This window comes from Maniola hyperantus, chromosome 17, assembly GCF_902806685.2.
Source record: "Maniola hyperantus chromosome 17, iAphHyp1.2, whole genome shotgun sequence".
Lineage (NCBI taxonomy): Eukaryota > Metazoa > Arthropoda > Insecta > Lepidoptera > Nymphalidae > Maniola > Maniola hyperantus.
Window position 1 is genome coordinate 8937162 of NC_048552.1, and position 22371 is coordinate 8959532.

General features: G+C 35.8%; 1 protein-coding gene across 9 annotated transcripts in view; it reads left to right on the forward strand.

Moving 5' to 3' along the window:
- EndoA (SH3 domain containing GRB2 like, endophilin-A) overlaps positions 1–22371 on the forward strand; it is a 59156-nt gene that overhangs the window by 19527 nt on the left and 17258 nt on the right. For 6 of the 9 annotated variants that reach the window (XM_034977632.2, XM_069504187.1, XM_069504189.1 and 3 more), the window contains exons 2-7: positions 11490–11568; positions 18263–18331; positions 19819–20035; positions 20784–20917; positions 21619–21685; positions 21769–21822. In XM_034977632.2, coding sequence (XP_034833523.1) covers positions 11524–11568; positions 18263–18331; positions 19819–20035; positions 20784–20917; positions 21619–21685; positions 21769–21822 — 586 coding nt within the window. In that variant the 5' untranslated portion in view covers positions 11490–11523. Of the gene's footprint in view, positions 1–5820; positions 5921–11489; positions 11569–18262; positions 18332–19818; positions 20036–20783; positions 20918–21618; positions 21686–21768; positions 21823–22371 lie in introns of those variants that run through there. The other 3 variants (XM_069504185.1, XM_069504186.1, XM_034977631.2) reach the window with 2 other exon arrangements.

The following is a 22371-nucleotide window of genomic DNA, read 5'->3' on the forward strand; positions in this document are numbered from 1 at the left end:
ATGGCAATCGAGCAGGCAACGCCCTTCCACGCCCGCTTAGCCATCGCGCTTACCCAGTGCTGGCGAGCGCGGGTGACGTGCGGTGTGCGGGCGCATTTGTTAAACTAACTACTTTAAATTAACTACTTTATATTTCCCCTTTTTTGTGTTCCGCTAATTCTGCCGGCGTGTGTATTATAAAAGGGGTAAAGTTTGTACCTAAGTTTGTGAGTTTGTTTGTAGGAAGTAATTTCTGGAATTACTGAATCGATTTTGAAAATTCTTTCACCAGTAGAAGCTGCATTATTCCTGAGTGACATAAGCTATATTTTATTTTCAAAAAATTATAGATCCCGAAATTTGTAATAAGCTACCTGTGCGAAGCCGGGGCGGTCGCTTATTTAATGTAAGAGCGACACAGCACAAACTAAGAAAAAATTTAAGCATCAAACATCATCATACAACAATTTTGAGATAACTATATGCCTTTTAATATCTTCCTACTCAATATTCAGAGTTAACAGTCAGACATTCTGCTAATTACAGACTATTATACGGTCTTAACAAAAGGCTTAACAAAACATTTATCAAGTATTTTATATGAACACTAGCTTATGCTCGCGACTTCGTCCGCGTAGACAACATTTTCAAACCCCTATTTCACCCCCTTAGGGGTTTAATTTACATTTTTTTTGTCTTTTCTCTTTGTATTATATTTAGATATAAAGCTCAAAATAAAGACCGGTGCAAAAAAGTAAGTAAACGTTGGAATTATAAAGCTGCTTAAATAACTCTTTAAATAAACAGTAGTTACGAGAGTTATCATTTCAAAATAAGTTTGTAGATATGTAGAGTACCTATTTTTTCTTTAATATATAAAACAAAAAATATGTTTCTACCTGTGTCCGTTTTAGACTTTGAAACCATCTAACCGATGTGCTCCAAACCGATTTCATTAGAAATGCAATAATGAGAAGATGGTTTTAGTTGGGTTTTTTAAAGTTTTTTTAGCGTAGTAGCACACGCCGGCTTTCCGCTAGTCTACAATATATATATATATATATATATATATATATATATATATATATATATATATAATATATCTACACTAATATTATAAAGAGGAAAACTTTGTTTGTTTGTTTGTTTGTTTGTTTGTTTGTTTGTTTGTTTGTTTGATTGTACTGAATAGGCTCAAAAACTACTGGACCGATTTTAAAAATTCTTTCACCATTCGAAAGCTACATTATCCACGAGTAACATAGGCTATATTTTATTTTGGAAAAAATAGGGTTCCGTAAGATATTTGGGTTTTTCGGACACAAGGTGTAAAAAATCAACCAGAAAAGTTACTTATTTTGCGTACGCTGCCTAAACTATAAAGATAGAACCATAAAATGTTCTAATTAATTGTAGATCTTATAAATATCTACAAAAAGTCCGCGACACACTATACCCATCTATGTCGAGTGAGCCACAGCAACCATTTTTTTATTTAAAAATCTTGAATTTTTTTTGGACTACATTTAAACGCGTTTATTTTACTCATGCTATTAATCCTTATCAAAATAAATGATTTCATCACTAAGAACAGTTTATGGAGATAATATTTGGTCTTTGAATGATTAAAATTGGACGTTTGGTTTTGAAGTTATGGCGAAATTAAAATATTACGATTTCTGCTGCACGGCCCGTTGTATTTCTACACTAATATTATAAAGAGGAAAACTTTGTTTGTTTGTTTGTTTGTTTGTTTGTTTGTTTGTTTGTTTGTTTGTACTGAATAGGCTCAAAAACTACTGGACCGATTTTAAAAATTCTTTCACCATTCGAAAGCTACATTATCCACGAGTAACATAGGCTATATTTTATTTTGGAAAAAAATAGGGTTCCGTAAGATATTTGGGTTTTTCGGACACAAGGTGTAAAAAATCAACCAGAAAAGTTACTTATTTTGCGTACGCTGCCTAAACTATAAAAGATAGAACCATAAAATGTTCTAATTAATTGTAGATCTTATAAATATCTACAAAAAAGTCCGCGACACACTATACCCATCTATGTCGAGTGAGGCACAGCAAACCATTTTTTTTATTTAAAAATCTTGAATTTTTTTGGACTACATTTAAACGCGTTTATTTTACTCATGCTATTAATCCTTATCAAATAAATGATTTCATCACTAAGAACAGTTTATGGAGATAATATTTGGTCTTTGAATGATTAAAATTGGACGTTTGGTTTTGAAGTTATGGCGAAATTAAAATATTACGATTTCTGCTGCACGGCCCGATGTCGTTAAGTTTGTTTGTAGGGGGTAATCTTTAGAACTACTGAACCGATTTTAAAAATTCTTTCACCAGTAGAAAGCTACATTATTCCTGAGTGACATAGGCTATACGGGATCTTTAAAAACCTAAATCTACGCGGGCGAAGCCGCGGGGATCAGCTAGTATTATATAAAGAGGTAATGTCGTTAAGTTTGTTTGTAGGGGGTAATCTTTAGAACTACTGAACCGATTTTAAAAAATTCTTTCACCAGTAGAAAGCTACATTATTCCTGAGTGACATAGGCTATACGGGATCTTTAAAAACCTAAATCTACGCGGGCGAAGCCGCGGGGATCAGCTAGTGCAATATAAAATCTCAACAATGAAAAAACCTTTGGGCGACCTTCGAACAACCGTCTAATCTTAACGCTTGACATGGGCTTCAAAGGGATTCTTTTTGTTCTTTTATTTTTCTTTCATTTGTGGCCGTAAGTCTGTATGAAGGGAATCCTAGTTGTCTCGCCAGATATTTGTCGTGAGGGTGCGCGCGCATTTGCCTTCGATCCGTATTCATTTGAATGAACGATAGTCACTCATAGAGTATAAATCGCCAAGTGTGTCGTTTCGTACCTGGCCGTAATTATTATCAATGAATGAAGATTTTTTCTATATAATAGAGGGGGTCTTTTCTATAACTAAAAACTGTCTGTAAAACGCAGGACCTACCACACAGTCTTTTTTCCTGTACCTCTAATTTTAAATCTTTCATCTTTGAAGGATTCATTCTTGAGTTTTTATGTGAAGAGACGTAAAATATATATCTAGCTAACCGATTAAGGGAAGCTTAATGTTGAAGAATATTCATTGAAAATGAAAAAAAAAAAGAAGTAATCATTTTGAATTTCTAATATATATTTCTATAATAATAATTAATATATTAATAAGTATCATTATTTAAAAGAATATTTAATAATAGGTACTTACTTGAATCTTAGAATAAGACGTGAATATTTAAAACCATGAATACGCATAGTAATTAATTAGCCTTAACTCTGTATAGAGACTAAAAAAGTAATACTTAATTTGTGGAGGTGAAGTATTTATATGGAATTCTTTTCAAACTGCTAATTGAATCGTAAGGTTGCACTCGTTTCCGTTTGCACTATAATTTGCACACGAGTTTGACAACTCGATGGAAATAGAAAGTAAGACCTACCTTCCCGCCCACGTTTATGGATAAATAATAGGCCCTTGCTTGCCTATTTTTCTAAGACACGAGGAAAATACACGCAGAGAATTTTTTTTTCCTTAAATATTTTATGGAGGCGGCACCCGTAATTTTCATACTCCTAATGCTTTTCACAGACATACATAAATAATAAACAATATTAAATCTATGTACGTGATTTACCAAAATATAATTTCGACGCCAATTCAGTACGGATTATATAAAAACCTGACACAGATAGGACGTGGTTTGGAGCTTAAAGCACCCTAAGCTGTTGCTCGATTTTAATAACTACGTTGGTAACTTAACGACGAGACGACTTTAGGTACGAGTAATCCTGACATAAGACGAATGTTCAAAAATAAAACTCTACTTTTATATTTATTTTTATAAAAGAAAATATCTGTTAATATTCAACATAATATATTTTTGTATCTAGCTCTATATTTATCGAGAAGCGAGGAGAAATTACGAATGTTAATTCATCTCCTACAATAATAAGCACGATAATATAACAGTCTATAAAGTTAACAAATCTAGGTTACATATTGGTTTCTTGGAATCCCGGGCCCTAAACTAGAAAAGTTTCTATCTTAAGGACCACTGTCTAATATCCATCATTATATTGTATTCTTATATCCTTTTTTATACCAATTGAAAATAATTGGTATTTGAGCTTTCGGCTAAAAATGAATAAATACGTGTTTCACTATTTTTGGAAATTCCTGTCATGGGAGTGTCCGTCATTTTTCAAATTATAGATAGACTTTCGGTTGAAAATGAAGACATACGTGTTTCAGGAATTTATTAAATCAACGACCTCAAATCGGTGGGGTTGGTTTGAAACTTTGAAACTTGGTATGTAGTTTTTCTTTATAACGTAGACCCCACTGCGAAAGAATTTCCAGAAATTCGACCCGAGCCAAGCCGGGTAGTAGCCTAGCATTTTCCCCTGTGAAATAAAGTACTATACCTACCTATATTAATATCGAAGACCTAAGTATTCAATATAACTTTCAACTTGACACCTCTTGCGTTCCTGAGAAAAAGTTAAAGACAGACAGACAACAAAGTGATCCTATAAGGGTTCCGTTTTTCCTTTTGAGGTACGGGACCCTAAAAAGTAGTACCTATCTATACTTCGTTCGGCGAGGAACTTTGTACCGAGAGTTCTACAACTAATAACCGACAGAGTTGGAACACTGATATATAAAATAAACGCGCTGGTATGAAACACGAATGATGACAAAACTTGTAAGCACTAGCTTATTCCCGCAACTTCGTCCGCGTGGACTACCTACATAAATTTTAAACCCCTATTTTACCCCATTAGGGGTTGAATTTTCAAAAATCCTTTCATAGCGGATGACTACGTCATAACAGCTTATCTGCATGCCAAATTTCAGCCCGATCCGTCTAGTAGTTTGAGCTGTGCGTTGATAGATCAGTGAGACAGTCAGTCATTCAGTCAGCTTTTATATAATAGATTGATTATTACATTTTGCACTATAACTGCCGAATACTGAAACGTCTCTTAGGAACTTCTTAAATACTAAGTGTAATTTTCACATTTTTAGGGTACCGCTGGCTGGCTGGCTTTTCCGCAGGCGGGTAAAAAGGAACCCTTATTTATAGGATCACTATCATTATCACTTATCATATCACTATCAACTTATTTAAAAAAAGGTATTAAAAATAAACAAAAATTAAAAATAGTAATAAGTCAGAATATTAATCAAATTGTGTACCTACAAAAAACTTTATTTATGTTAGTCTACAACATAAAGAACCTTGTCATCATTATGAAACTACCCAGCAATTTACATTACAGTTCTCTTGAAAATTGCTGGCGTGAGGCCAGTAAAGACCCAATAACAGTCCTCTGTAATGAAATCCTTTCTTCAGTAAAGTAGCCGATTCCGAGCAAATGAGCGAAAATAACTATACTTACTCATTTTCGAAATTATGTGTCTGATTAGCCGCAATGTTTATTTTCACAGAAAATTGATACTTATTTGACGGTTTTATGTTAAAAAAAGACCAGCAATTTTAACTATTTATCACGCAGAGTAATAAAATACTTTGGCATTACGTCAGCATGCACGACCCGATCTAATTATTGTGGAATTCAGTACCTATGTACGATTATTACAGTGTGAGGTGGTAACTGACTTTTGTAGTGAAAAAAAATCAAGTTTGACCATTTGGCATTTGGACAAGAGTTTTAAATGAAAAAATGGGTAAATAATTCCGAAATATAATTGTGGATTGATATCGGTCCATGTAGTGAGGGGGCGAGGCTGCGCGCGCAGTTGCATTTCGCTACCACCCGCCTCAGTCTGTCCCACGCTACGAGCTACATGAAACCGCTACGTCGCCGTAGCACCGTAGCTATTTTAATTCACTGACTGTGTATTGTGACGAAACGGGATTATAAAGGAAGGTAGGCTTTGTCGATATCAATGTATTGATGTTCTATTTGTAACTTTTGTTACTCATGAAGGAAAAACTTCGTTAGTTTGTGTACTATTAGTGTTGTAATAAAAACAAATGCTTATTAGAAAGCGCTTTTGTCCTATTCCATCAATTTACGTTATTTTTCTTACCCTTAAGTGTTGATATAGTTACATAGAGATATTTTTTCAATAAATCGTTCTATATTTCCTAATAGTGTGTTAAATGGGTTATTTATATATAATACCAGTGAAGTTTGGTTGTTGCGGCGCCATATTAAGTTTATTAGATAATGTATTAAAAGGCAGACTCAATTACGTTCTGGATGCAATTTGAAGTATTGAGCTGAGAATGCGTGGGCATTATGACTTTTCTTTGAAGTGTAAGAATAGCTTATATGTAACTATAGCTTATGCCCACGACTTCGTTCGCGTGGACTACACAAATTTTGAAACCCCTGTTTACCCCCTTAGGGTTAAATTTTCAAAAATCCTTTCTTAGCGGACGCCTACGTCATAATAGCTATCTGTATGCCAATTCAGCCCGATCCGTCCAGTGGTTTCCGCTGTGCGTTGATAGATCAGTCAGTCAGTCTGCTTTTCCTTCTGATATATATACATATATAAGATTACTAGCTGTATATTATAAAAAAGACATTACAATCGTGAAGATATTTTAGTCCATAACCTTTATTCCTGTTTTTAAAAGGTGAAGTGTCAATTTGGAGTGTTTGTAACATTGAGCGTTTTTCTATTCACAAAGAGGTATTTATAACTTTTCAAGGAAGAACTACGTAGTAGTATAATAATAATCATTTTAAGATTTGTCGTGCTTTATTTACGAAATTCTATGTTTTTTTTTCAATATTTTTGGTGACGCTTTTAATAATGGTATCGAAGTAAATTCTTAAAAACATTGAATTTCTTATATTTGATGTCCTGTGATAACACCACATATTAACTTACCTAATTACTAGTTACTATAATATACTAACGCCGCTAAAAAACTTATTAGGTCATCCCGCCTGGCGCCGACTTCTTCTGTGCAGGGTTGCCATCTGTATAGTTTAATAACTAGGACAAAAACACAAAAACCCGGATTTTCAAGCGTAAAATCCGGCCATATTATTTGTCTATTCTTTTTTACCTCACCAGTCAAATAAAACAAAATAGTAGGTACACATTGGTAAGAACGTCGTTTAAAAAATTAAACGAAATCTTCAAATATCACGGTATGGATAACGTACGAAAATTAGAAATCATATATAGATTATCATAGAATAATAATAAATAATCATAGAAATATATAGACACTATGAAATTGCAAACCCTGCCCGAAATCTCCCCGGAAGTCCTCCAAACTAGGACAATTCCCGGTAAACCCGAACGGATGGCAACCCTTCTCCTGTGGCGTCGTTAGTCTGCATGTAGTGTACTTCCAAGATATCTATATTTATATTTTCAAGCTAGCCTTTGGTTACGTCATAATAGCTATCTGCATGCCAAATTTCAGCCCGATCCGTCCAGTAGTTTGAGCTGTGCGTTGATAGATCAGTCAGTCAGTCACCTTATCCTTTTATATATATAGATAAGAAAATTCTTAGTGGCAAACCAAATTTCAGGACTTAATAGGTAATCTCTTCAATGAAAAGAGGTGAAGATATAAAAGAGGTCAAGTATGCCAACAACGCCCCCATGGATACTACGAGTATGTTGCTCAGCCTATAAAAACTGCTATACATACTTAATGCGATGGCATGCAGATAGCTATTACGACGTAGGCATCCGCTAAGAAAGGATTTTTGAAAATTCAACTCCTAAGGGGGTGAAATAGGGTTTTGAAATTTGTAGTCCACGCGGACGAAGTCCCTAGCATAAGCTAGTTTAAAGATATAAAAGGAAAAGCTGAATACTGTCTAAATGATTTATCAACGCACAGCTCAGAACGCGGGCGAAGTCGCTGGGAGAAGCTATTATTGATATATAATATATCTAATATAATATATATATATATTGATATATAATATATCAATATAGGTACACAGAAATCAGATAGTGCTTTTTTATTCGGTCAAATAGAGTTACGGTATATTTACCTACTCGTCAGTAGGCTTTTACCAAAATGTATGTCTCATAAAGCTTACACCCGTAAGTATAAGTTGTTTCGCGAAGAATAAGTAGATACAAGTTGTTTTCAGGTAACTTTTTAGTAATCCGCTTTCGTGCAGGGAACACCGACCGCATTTGTATCTTTGGTACTTACTCTATATTTTATATTATTTTTTCTTTTTGGTTATATATAATTTTATTCCGTAGTTAAAATAAGCTTGACATCAGACCTAATTTAGTAAGATTTAGATATTAATTCAACTAGTTGACCCGCCCCGGCTTCGCATGGGGGACCTACAGTCCTACATACTATATCACTATCCATATTAAAAATGTGGCAGTATGTTTGTTTGATGATTTGTTGGTTTGTCCTTCATTTACACTGCAACAGAGCAACGGATCGACGAGATAGTTTTTATCCTGGAAAATCAAAGAGTTCCCACGGGATTTCTTAAAACCTAAATCCACGCGAATGAAGTCACGGGCATGAGCTAGTATACAAATATGAATCTCTACATAGTATAAAATAAAGTCGCTTCTCGCTGTATGCATGTATGAACGCGTACATCTTTTAAACTACGCAACGGATTTTAATGCGGTTTTCACCAGTAGATAGAGTGATTCAAGAGGAAGGTTTATAGGTATAGTTTAATATTGGTTTGTGCTAATTTGATGAAATGTGACGATATTTGAACAAAATGTCGGAGTATCTACATTGTACCCATGCGAAGCCGGGGCAGGTCGCTAGTGTGTTATATTAGAATACTTTAAACCTTCTTCGTGAAATGTTCTGCATGATAATGAAACCCGTATTGAATAACACTAAGATCTTTGAAAACCATTTTTTTTGGACCGAAATCGAACCTGTTACTATAAGCTGTGATAGCCTTGTGGTTAGGACAACCGCTTTCTAATCGGAGGTCGGCGGTTTGATTCCGAGCACCCACCTGTAACTTTCGTAGTTATGTGCGTTTTAAGTAAATAAATATATATATCGTGAGGAAACCTGCATGCCTGAGAGTTCTCTATAATGTTCTCAGAGGTGTGTGAAATCTATCAATCCGTATATGGCCAGCCAAAACCCTCTTCATACTCTGAGAGGAGACCCGTGCTCTATAGTGAGCCGGTGATGGGTTGATCATGATGATTGTAAGGCCCTCCCGTGCGAAGTCGCAGTGAGTTAACACCATTATATAAACATCCTTATTCAATGTCTACTTTTTAAGGCGAAAAACGCTGGCGTTGTTATTCTAAGCGCTTACAGTAGCCGGCAAGAAATATTGTATATCGACCTTTAAAATGAGATTTCAGCTTTGTAGAGCGTTGTGTCTATCACTTATACCTATGTGACGTTTTGTCGGTCTCAACGACAGAGACAACGCTCTACGAAAACTCTTTCTTAAGGTCGATATATAATATTTCCTGCCGGGTACCTACAGTACATCACAAATATACGACGCTTAGCTCTTTAGAGGCTAAATTTGTATCAAAATAAATAGCCCGTATTGATTTAATAAAGGCAAGGGTTTTTCTTCACAATTCACTATAGTCGGTATAAACACAGTACTTCTAACGCCCACTATTAACACAATCTAGGTCAAAAACAATTGCAGCGTTTTCACTAACTTTGTTTCACTTCCAAACACTTTACTGAAATAACCGAAAAGTTATAAAATACACACTGCAAAAATAAAACGTTTGGCTTATGGAAAGGGACTGACATTACATTGGGAATTCAGACGTTTTCATGTACAGTACGCGGCTGAAAGTAATGTACATGGACCTTTAGGAAGAAATAGCAAATTTGTAGAGCGCTGTCCCTGTCGTCGAGACCGACAAAATGTCGTATAGGTACTGTCACTCGACAGAGATAACGCTCTACAAAGCCGAAATGACATTCTAAAGGCCGATATAACATTAATTTCGGCCGCGTACTGTAATACAAGATTACATTATTTCTAAGTATTTACTACTAGATCATGCCCGCGACCTAAATCTAAACGTGGATTTAGGTTTTAGAAATCCCGTGGGAACTCTTTGTTTTTTCGGGATAAAAAGTAGGCTATGTCCTTCCCCGGTATGCAAACTATTTCTGTACCAAATTTCGTGGTTGAACGGATGGGCCGTGAAAGGTTAGCAGACAGACAGACACTTTTGCATTTATAATATTAATATTAAGTATAAACATGGAAGTGTGGATTTAGCGAAATGTTGCTACTACTTGTTGTTTGATGGTTCTACCACACCACAATGTCACAGTTCACGACAATTAGGAGACTTCTTAAAACGTAGAGGCTTCGACGTTTCTGGTAGGCGTCAAATGTTAGTTACATTTGACGCAGGTAGTTCTAAAGTAGCCCTATTTTTCTTTGATTTTACGTCACCATAGCCTAATATTTGATATATCGTCGATTAAGGATCAAACCGAGAGTTCCTTTACTCTAGTTCACTCTGACAATGTTATAAATGGTGTGAAAATCGCATTGAAATCCATTTAGAAATTTACTTACTAAAGCGAATACAAGGACGAACGCGCATTGCGACTTTGTTTTATTTAATACTTTAATTGGGTGTTTTTACCTTTTCAATTATTTCATAACTGACAAAGGTTTTTCTAAAACCTGTAATGACTCGTGAATGATCGAAATTTCATTGAGATCGAATATAACATTCAACTCGTACTAACTAATTTTATTAAAGAAACTGCCAAAATATAGTAGATATATTAAAGTTCGTTTGTCGTTAGCCTTAGGATACTCATACAGTGTACCAGGGAGGCATGAAGGCATTGAAGCGTGACAGTGTTCTAACATTATTGTTGACCCGGCACTATTACATAATGTTACTTACTTCTCGCGTATCGATCCACCCGCATGGCTCCATGCCAGTAACAAACTCGTCTTCGCTCTCCCGTTCTAGAAGTTAGAATTGATCAAATCCGTTCCTTCGCAGCGGCTCCTATACACTCACCACTTGATATAGTTTTTTGGGTCAGCGGTGCTGTTCGAGCGTTATAAATGTTCAATTTGCGTGAAAGGGTTGAGTTGGAAATTGGATTGTGGAAATTAGGAAGTAGGTACGTACTCCTATTAATGTTTTTCATTATATTTCATTTAACGAGATATCAAAGATACGAATCTAAGGAGGTGGCGTGACCTAGTTGCGACTTGCGGCATCGACACATCGCGCTATGTTAATCTAAATAATTAATAACAGGGTGGGTGAATGACTTACATAGCTAAAATTTTGTCTCGAATCTGTACTTTCTCCGAGAAACCACAATAATGTATAACTACAGTATATTATAATAATATCAGAGTATAAGGAACATTATCATATCATAAGTATAAACAAAATCGACTCAATAAAAATCAGCAAGTACAATCAAAGCTAATAAAGTCCTCGTTCTAAGAGCAAGTTTTAATAACAGTCGTTTTGTTTTGTTTGCAGATTGACGATATATTAATAAGCTGACGACACAACCATGGCTTTCGCTGGGCTCAAGAAACAAATCAACAAGGCCAATCAGGTGAGATTAAAATAATTTCATCTTAATTTCGACGACCACCTTGGCGCAAAAGTATACTACGGGACAGTTCGAGATGGCAATCGGGTGTGAGGCGGGGGACGCCCCGCACACCCGCATGTCACCCGCGCTATCCCGCACCGGGTTAGCGTGGGGGGTGTTCTGGGCGTCCCCATCCCGACTGCCATCTCGACCTGTTGCGTACTATAAGGCAAAGGTGTGCAATGTGTGATTGAAGGTACCTGGGTTCGTGTCCCGGCTAAGAATAATCCACAGATTATTAGAGGATACTACGTATAAACGAATAATCTATTTTATTTTCTTTCTTACGTTAGATAACATAAAAAAAGACCGAAAACATACTTTGACGAGAGTTGAAGTGAGACGAGTTTGAATCATTTTTAATTTTTAATAAATAAAATAAAAATTTTAATAAATTTATTCTGAAAAAGTTTGATGTTTACTAAAAAAAGTATAATTAACTTACGATCACACACATCCTTTTATATATATTATATAAATGTATGTTTATATAGTTTTTAATAAGAATTAGTATGAAAATTATGTAATTCATATTGTGTATACTATGTAATGTAACTATAATCAAAGTTTACAAATAGGTCTTTATTGAAGATATTTATATGTATCTAAAATGTTAAGCTATGTTAGTCGACCTTTTCGACACTGGTTGCGTTGTAGGGGCCTACCTTGTACTCGTATTAAGGAAGTTCCATTCTTCAAGGCAAATTTTTGGCCGCGCGCTCAGCAAAAAACGTAACTTTGTAACCTGCCTGACCGGACCGTACTCCATAATGTTCTCAAAGGTGCTTGAAGTCTGCCAATCCGCACTTTGCTATCGTGGTGGACTAACTATATGCCCTTAGGAAACTCGTTCTCAGTAGTGGGTCGGCGAAGGGTTATTGATGATACTATACAGATAACGAAGATGAACCACCTTATAAACTTAACGCCGCCCATGCACATCTGTCTGTAGCACCAGAAGAAACGGCAATGCGTTGCCGGCTTATGAAGTTAGGTATGAGGAGTATTGCTTGAATATTGCTTATAGTTTTGAGTGCACATAACAGGTTGAAGTTTGTTCCACAATTTACAAGTAAGAAAAGATCTGGAATAACTGGAGTTGGAAGAATATCATCCATGTAGTTGAGATAAAATTTATTGCTGCGACGTAAGATGTGATAAATAAAGAAGGGGATGTCAGTTCAAACAACTCCTCAGAAAACTATTCATTGTAGACTTGTAGAGCCGATAGAACATAATAGACCCTTCCACAATACTTGCGGCTGCGATATCGATAATCGTACCTCAATGCCACTAATACTACAATCACACTCCTATTATTTTATAATTCCCACGATGCGTTGTGCGTTGTCGTAGAATTTTACGATGCGACATCGCACCGCAAGTATAGTGAAAGGGACCATAAAAAGAGAAATTACGTTTTTTTCGGTGCCATGTGATTGTCCTCTCAACAGAGCTATCGAATGAACAAGTAAATTTTGAATTAACTCCTATTGATTTTCTTAGCAGTGAATTAGAAGTCTATTCTTGGAAAGTTTAGCTTGGTGTTCTCGCTAATACAAACTGAACTTGAGCTTAGTAAGCAAAGTTACGATTTAATTAATCCATATCTAAAATCATATTTCATTAGAGCGTTGTTAATAGGTCTTCATGTAGATTTTGTTTAGAAAGGCAATAGGTAGGTACCTAAAACAATATTGTTGGCAGATAATACATATTCTATTATGGTAATATAAACCCGTTTATTTTCATCACTAAAATCACAATAAAAAATTATTTTTATCTTTCTCTTTATGTTTTTTCTACATCTAACTAAAATGAAAATTAATTATTATTCTTCGTATAGATTTTATTTAAAAAGGCAATATAGATATCTTAAACGATATGGTAGGCCGATAATAATATGGGTAGGGTAGGCTCGTATTTATTTTTACCAATAAAATATAAAAGATGAAAGTAGTTCTTCCTTATTTTATTTTACTAAGAAAAATATATTTCCTAGGCATGTTATTTTAATCATTTTCCCAGATATTTCTGATGTAGTCAATACCACAATAAAATGCCCTATTAATTGTGTGTGTGTGTTGTGTTAAATTAACAATTGTCCCGGGAAATAGGTAGGCAGTTTTACGCCGGAGCAACAACATATTGCGACCACGCGGTATGCTACACATGGAACATTAATTTTGCATTCTTAATCAGCATGCGGCAGTCTTTTTTATGTCGCAACAACATCGTGCTCTACAATTGGAATATTACGGCACGACAGTGTGGTACATTCGCGGCCCTGTGGCATGCTATAATGTCGCACTATGTTGCTCTGGCGCAAATGAAGCTTGATGGATTAGACTCTCGCTTCCCCCTCGTGGCTTGGAAAGTTAGTTATGTGATGTCTTTATTATCTCTAATCACCATCGACGTTATCGATTTATCGACTAAAACAATTACTTTATTATTACTATATGCTCAAGGGGTTCGATCCCGACCTTTAACTTTCCCAAGATAAGTGCGTTTTAAGTAATCAAATATCACTTGCTTTAACGGTGAAGGAAATCATCGTGCGGAAACCGGCATGCCTGAGAGTTTTCCATACATAATGTGGAGTCTGCCAGTCCGCACTTGGCCAGCGTGGTAGACTATTGCCAAATCTTCTCACTCTGAAAGGAGACCCGTGCTTTGTAGTGAGCTGGCAATGGGTTGATCATGATGATGTGCTCAAGGGATAAATACTTAATAATAAAAGCCAATTGCGTTTCTTTAAGAAAATGATACCACAAATCTCAGAACATTTCTTTTTTAAAATCCTTCAAAATTCTTTTTCTGAAATCGACCCCAGGATTACTTATACCAAACTCTATGTAATAGTTTCAGTTTTTAACTCACTAATCGTCTCCAAAATCTTGTCTTGCATCTTGCGACAAAGTACTAAGGAAATGATGAAAAGATGGATTGTAGACATTACTTGGTGGTTCAGTAAACTTTAACGTCGGGCGTACGTCTGGGCGAAAAGGGTCGTGATTGATGGCTCAATGATGAGGCGCCCGCCTGGAGTAGGACTTATATTAGCTCGGTGTCATGGGCGGCATAGGAGACATAGAACTTATATTGTATAGACTAGATGATGCCCTCGAATTCGCGTGGATATATAGTATGCATCTCGACCTGTGACTATGGTTTGTGTAAAAGGCCCGTGGGAGTTTTTATTTTCGAGGATAAAAATAACTTATATCATCTGCAGGGATGCAAGCATCATATTAGTACTTTGTATTTGTAAATGATGTCTGCAACTTCGTCCACGTGGATAAGGTTTCTAAAAATCCCATGGGAACCAGTCATTTTAGTTTAGTTTAGATATAGAACCTTCTTGATGTTTATGGACGACATATCTTAATATTATCTAATCTAATTCTAGTTAGTGTAAGTGGCACTGCCGTTCTAATAAGATATAAAATAAATAAAATAAATAAAATAAATAATGAACCGAATACATCGATGACCGAGATCAATAAAGGAGACTTAAATATAATAATATAATAGCGATTTTTTTAAAATCTCCAATACCGGCATTTACCGCCGTTGTTTTGCAATTTAGTGTTAAACACAATTTCCATTTAAACTAGAAATATTCCGGCCGTGAATTCAAATTTTACATAATTTCCGGAGGTTGCACGTGATCAATAAAACAACGTCATTGTTCCCGAATTGACAGTGGGTAGTCGCAGCCTACAGGGTTGCCAAGTACCACCCTGATAACTCCAAAGCACATAAATATTCTTGACTAGATGATGTCTGTGAATTCGTCCGCCTGGATTTAGGTTTTTAAAATCACGTGGGAACTCTTTAATTTTCCGGGATAAAAAGTAGCCTATATCTGCCCCAAATTTCATCAAAATCGATTAAACTGTTGGGCCCTAAAAAGCTAGCAGACAGACACACTTTCGCATTTATAATATTATTAGTATGGACTTATAGCCAGTTACGAAAAGACGAGGTATTAATCTTATTTCGTAACTGGTTACGAAAAATAGTTACTGATGTGCATGGACAGATTGTCTATGTACGTGCCTACCTATTATACGCTATACCTATACTTAATTTTCATCGAGAAATCTTTTATTAGTGTTAAATGTCTGTCTAGACGTTTTATTTTGAACCAAATCTGGAATAAGTAGAGCCTTGTTATCGTTATAGGCATACGTACGAACACGCTAGATCAATTCCGACTTCCAAGTACTATAGCAGCGCGCAGATAGGGTGCGGGTTAGTCGTACTTACACCCAGTTTCCTATGGTACTTGGAAGGTTGCGATTGTTCGTGGGAGTTCGCGTTCGCACGAAAAAACTTCGTACGAAAATGCATTCAAAGCACGGTTAGCCTACGTTACGCTACGGTTAATGTTAATCGAGAGAGAAACCAGTATGAGTTATAAAAAAACTGTTTCAAAATTGGTAACCCTGCAATATTCGTAGGGGGTTGAAAGGGGCTGGTGACCGTGACCCAGGTACCATCGTGTCCTATATTGGTGGCGGCGCCCTAATTATGACGGCCTTCGCAACAGAATCCTGTTACAATGTAGTGACAATGGAAACGAAGTATTAAACCGCCCGAAATAATCTGATTGTGAATGGCAATTAAGCGGGTATAAGCTTTAGTTATTATGTAAGCAATATCCAATTTATGGGGATTTTCAAGCAAGATAATAACGTGTTATATTATTAGTTATACGTACTAATGGGTATAATTCCTAAAGATGTCGGGTTCACACAACAGTAGGTATCCATTTTAGACATTTACCTAACTGTAGGTATAGCAGTAGTATCTAATGAAACTGACTATTGATGGATTATCGACTACTAATCGTTTGTAAATTAATGGCTTATCTGTTGCTTACTAAGGTCTACGGCTGAAATCTATAGATTTTACTTTGACTTTGCTCAGACTTTAAATTAAAACGAGTCAGATTCAGTGACATTAATTTATCTCGTTTACCTATCTGTGACCTAAGTCTGAGTAAAATAGAAGTAGGTATACTTACGCTCCATAAATAAGGATAAGACGTCTAAGATAAGGGATTCAAAATCCTAATATAAAACACAAAAATGTTTCTACCTATGTCCATTATAGACTTGGAAACCATCCAACCGATGTGCCCCAAACCGGTTTCATTTGAAAGGCAATAATGCGGAGATAGTTTTAGCCACTAAAATAATGCATTCGGCGCATTCTTTTTTTAGCCTAGTAGCACACGCCGGGTATCTGCTAGTAGAAAATAGTTTGAGATATCTAAGAACTTCGCAAGATTCGAATTGAACATTTGTAAAACATCATGAGTAAAATATGCATGTATTTCAACAAACACTCATTTAATATTAACGCACTGCAGTGCGATAAAAGATTTCATATTTTTGTGCCATTCTCACCAATACATATAACGAACAGTAGAAATTCTGAATTCCAATATTGAAATGGCAATACTAATTGGAGCCATTCAACCGCAGAGCGGTAGCGGGTTTAGTAGCGGGTAGCGGCGCAGTTTTAATCTCCTCTAGGTGCAACTTCACTCAACTCGGTCAAGGCTAGACCCCGACCTGAGCTGAGCTTTTGTGCTGAACTGAAAGATTCGATAATTCTCCTCTTTCGTGTGTAATATTGCTTTCAAACGTTCTAAGTGCATAAAGAGACTTTACATTGCGTTTATGGAAATGTATCATTGAGTTGCGTATAATAAATAATATTATGTTGTGAGTTGTAACTACCAAACATAATATACCTATAGTACGCTACAGGTCGAGATGGCAATCGGGGTATGAGGCGGGGGTACACCCCGCACGTCACCTGCGCTATCCAGAACTAGGTTAACGCGGGGGCTGTGCGGGTGTGCGGGGCGTCCTCACCCCGATTTTCATCTCCACCTGTCGCGCACTTCGCGTAAAGGCATTCATTGAGATACCTTCAAAGGGCGGTTCGGCCGTCCGAATGGAAGTAGGTACGAGTATTTGGTGATTTTATAGCTGCCGCACCGTAGAAAGGTTTTTCTTTAGACGCTATGGGTTGGAGCGGTGGGGAGGGGAGACGCTCAGGCGATAGCAGCCAATATGCATCCAGCCTAAGATCGGATTAGATACTGAAGTGTCTTAATATACTTCTCATCAAAAAAATCGAAACACTTACAGACTAAAAAGGTGTTGAGAGGTGTTTCGATTTTTTTGATGGGAAGTATGATATCATAATAATATGATCTTTCGTTATGAAAGTTGATCATCATCCATCGTCTTTCACTTTTAAATGATTCCCTTTATAGACAAAACATCTAATTGCGCCGTTATGTGTACTGTGAAAGAGTAACAAGAAATTAATTTTGGAGGAAGAGCATGTAGGTATAATATTGAATTAAATACCTTTTTAAAATTAAGATATTTATTCTCTCGTAAAATGGAAATTAGGTTATACTTAACGCTATTGTTTAATAAGTAGTACGCGTAGAATTATTAAGAACACACGCACCATGAGTTGACACTCGTTGAGTTCCGGTCTGGACGACAGTTTATAGTAAAGAAAAAATTTACATTGTATTTACAAAGTTTTTTTTAATTAAGTATATGGTATTGCAGGCTTTAAATCAATAAGTCATTAACTTTATATTTTTCTGTTTCAGTATGTTACAGAAAAGATGGGTGGTGCCGAAGGCACAAAACTTGATTTGGACTTCGTGGAAATGGAGAGAGTAAGTAATAAGTACAACTTATCATTACTACTACATCCGAAACTACCCCTTATTACAAGACAATGATGTCGAAAGATAAATGCTGATCCTCCGTGACAGTAGGCACCAGATTATCATTTGATGTGTTTTTGACGAGTATTGTCGAGAACTGTAATAGTAGGTATCACTTGTATGTTGGTTTTAACCTGGTGTAAGAGTCACTACCATACAGGCTAGATAGTTTTGAAAACCTTAAAAAATATTTTCATCTCCTCTATTTTTAGCTATCTACCTAAGTCTATTAAATGTATCTGCGGGGCATTAATCTTATCGCTTAAGTAATCAAGTAACTGCCGAGATTCTCGGCGATACCCGCATTGCGGTTGGCACGAGGACCGGACTTCTTATGTTTTTTCCCAACTAAATCAATATTTCAATAACAAGCTAATATCTGCAGATTTGAGTAGATAATTTAATAATATATCTATTATTTTTTATAATATAAAAACATCTTTAAAGTGTCTCTAAGTGGATTAACTTGGATTACAATACGGCGGCCATTGGCATTGTATGGTTACCGCTAAGTTGGTTTCTGTTTAGCTATGACACACTAAAGGTTGCTTATAGTGTTGACTATTTGTAATTTGTACATTCTATCAAATATTCAAAATAATAATAACAAAACAACATTCATTCTATTAAAGAGCCATTTTAATAAGCCATTTTGGACAGATAGTTATGAAAGAACGATAAAAAAGCACTTGTAGAATAGTTGGGTTATTCCGTTTATCCACCTATTGAACTAAAACATAATAAATTCCGTTAAAGAGGTATATTATAGGTAGGTAGGATAGACGGACACAAATTTCCAAATACATTTCCTTCACCCTAATATGGCTGTTATAGGGTGGATAAACGGAACATGCCGAATAGTTAAGTTTCTTAAAAATAAAATTGATCATAATGTTTGGACTTGAAATAAAACATCTAAAATTACATTTATTCTTTAAGAAGGTAGCACTCTAAAATATTTTGTGGCCGCCCAAAAAAAGTAGACAGTGCTTATATGAACATGTCAAGAGTGGCCTATTAAAGTAGCTCTACCGTAAAAATAATTGGACAAATTCTGCAGACTATAAGGCATGGATAGAATAGAACATATTTTTATTCAAATAAACTTTTACAAGTGCTTTTGAATCGTCAAAATAATTTACCACTGGTTCGGACTGCCGTATTGTATGTATAATTGTATAATTTTGTAAAATAGTGTATATTGTACAGTACCCGGCAGGAAATATTGTACATCGATCTTTGGAAAGAGGTAGCGGTTTCGTAGAGTGTCGTCTCTGTCGTTAAGACCGGCAAAATGGATATAGGAGTAACAGAGACAACGCTCTACGAAGCCGAAATCCGATGTACGATGTACAATATTTACTGCTGGCTACTGTTAATGAGTTTTTCGTAGGTACATACCTGATAACTACTTATATTTTATTTCTCCTCATTAGAAAACGGACGTAACATGCGAGCTCGTTGAAGAATTACAAATTAAAACCAAAGAGTTCCTTCAGCCAAACCCCACAGCGCGAGCTAAGATGGCCGCCGTAAAGGGCATCAGTAAACTGAGCGGGCAGGCCAAAAGTAACACTTACCCGCAACCGGAAGGTGTTCTGGGAGACTGTATGCTGCTGTATGGAAAGAAGCTTGGAGAAGATACTGTATTCTGTAAGTTATTATATTTAATCTACGAGGAAACTTTATGCTTTAAACATTGAGTTATCATGCCACGGGTAGCAGACTCCTTAAATAGGTGCATGTCCTAAATTACATACATTTAAAAGGATTCATAAGTCTAAATTGATGTTTTATAAAAATAAAGTAATATTTAAATAATTTTATTCGTTAAAATATTTTAATTCCTCGTAGTTAAATTCCGAATACTCTTATAACTCTTATAATTATACTTCCGAATAAGAATCTTATAGGTATAGACCCTCTTAGGTCTAGACTTCTTATAAATTAGATTTGAGTCCCGCAGTTTCATAGTGAATACAAATGTAGGACGCGCGTACGACGACACGCTTCTAATTTTCAGGTAGTTTTGCATTTTACGAGTTTTCTCACATTTTCTCAATAAAAAAAACCACTCAATATTTAAGAAGCCCATATACACTTGCACTATTCAGCTTAATTCATCGCTTTAGATGTGACTCGTCGTAGCTGCAATAACAATTACCTAATTGATCAATTTTATGTTTCGATGAATAAATGTCCATAACATCATTTCTTATCTTTCTGGTGTTCTGGTTAAGCTCTCCTAAGCTCCACAGTACCTATTGTGGAGCTTAGGAGACTTAATTCACTAAAGAAAACTGATTGTTAGTGACTCTTGTAACTAGTCCACAATACGGGATTTTATGTCTTCAATAGTTATTAATTTTGAGTTGCATCTCAAGTGTTTTTATTTTTTTAGCACTTTGCTTGATCGAAATGGGAGAGGCGCTGAAACAAATGGCGGACGTGAAGTACTCCCTCGACGACAACATCAAGCAGAGCTTCCTCGAGCCCCTGCATCATCTGCAGACCAAAGACCTCAAAGAAGTTATGGTAAGGATTATTATAATGTTCTCCAGATCGAATTTCCACACTAGCCGACAAGGGAAACTAGCCTCAAACACACAGGAAATATTATAATGCACAAGTGTGTGCGTGGGTGCATTGTCTATTCCCTAACTTTCATTGTCTGGGTGAACTAATTGAAATACTAATACATCCTGCGGCACTACATCTCTTTGTGCCCTGGCCTCCGCTAAATTTATTTATCATGGTCCTTCGTCTGCCTTCTCCGTTTTTTTAACCGACTTCCAAAAAGGAGGTGGTTCTCAATTCGGCCCGTTTTTTGTCAACTTTTTTCTTTGTTTATTCTCCTCATTCTCCTCATTCTCCTCAGGTCCTGTTTTAACAATCCACCCAATGCTATTTTGGTCTTTTCTACGGAGACCTGTTCATAATGTTCTTATCCTTTGTATCCGGCATTTGTTCTAATAAATTATAGTAATTCGGTAATCTGTGCAAAAACGATAAAGTTCAAAACATAACACCCGACTACTGCACTTTAAATTCTACCATGAACGAATGGATTCATATCTTCATAAAGTAAATAAGTGAAGATAATATCTTAGATAACCTTTTAGAGATTTATATTCATCTTCAATTCTTTCACTTTTTGCAATGTTTCTTTCCGACGTATTTTAGCGCATAAAGTTGGTGTTTTGTGTTACTATATTTTCGCGTGTATTTTGTTACAGCATCACCGGAAGAAATTGCAGGGCCGTAGGCTTGACTTTGACTGCAAGCGACGAAGACAAGCAAAAGGTAATCATCGCTCTGTTAACGCATTCATTTATTCACGTGTTAAGTTCCGTTATTAAGTTGGTTTTATTTTTGTAAATATTAAGGAATCCTAAAGAGCCCCTATTCGAGCCCAAGTCATGGCTCGATACCGAAGCAGGGTATGTGGCGAGTGTGATTTATTAAACTAAATAAGAACTTATTAAAGCTGTCGACATATTGCTGTGTCGTGGTGTGTTGCAACACAATCTGGCGCTACGATGTAAATATGTAGTTGAATTTAACAAGTAAATAGATAAATAATATTTGTAATAAGTATAGTAGATGTATGTAAATCAATTTTGTAAAACTTAAGTACGGGATCCCTTCAGCACACTGTAATACAATTTGACGGAATGCGTGTTAAATGTTTTCTGGTAATTGATTTATAGGAAATAAACAAATTAAAAAAGAAATTTAAAAATTTGACCATTCGGAACGCGTCTCCAGCATCAGCTAGCGCGCTACGACAACATAGTCTGCTTTTTCACGTTTTTATTTGAAATGTATGACTCCAAACGCCTTCTGTCGACATACTACGCCACAGTAATATGTTTGCGCTTTAATTATTCATTACCAGTAGGTTGAAGTTACCGCTTGAAAGCTAATAAAATACTTGTACAGTTGCTTTTTGTACGAGAATTCATACGCATTTTTACTTAGACATATTA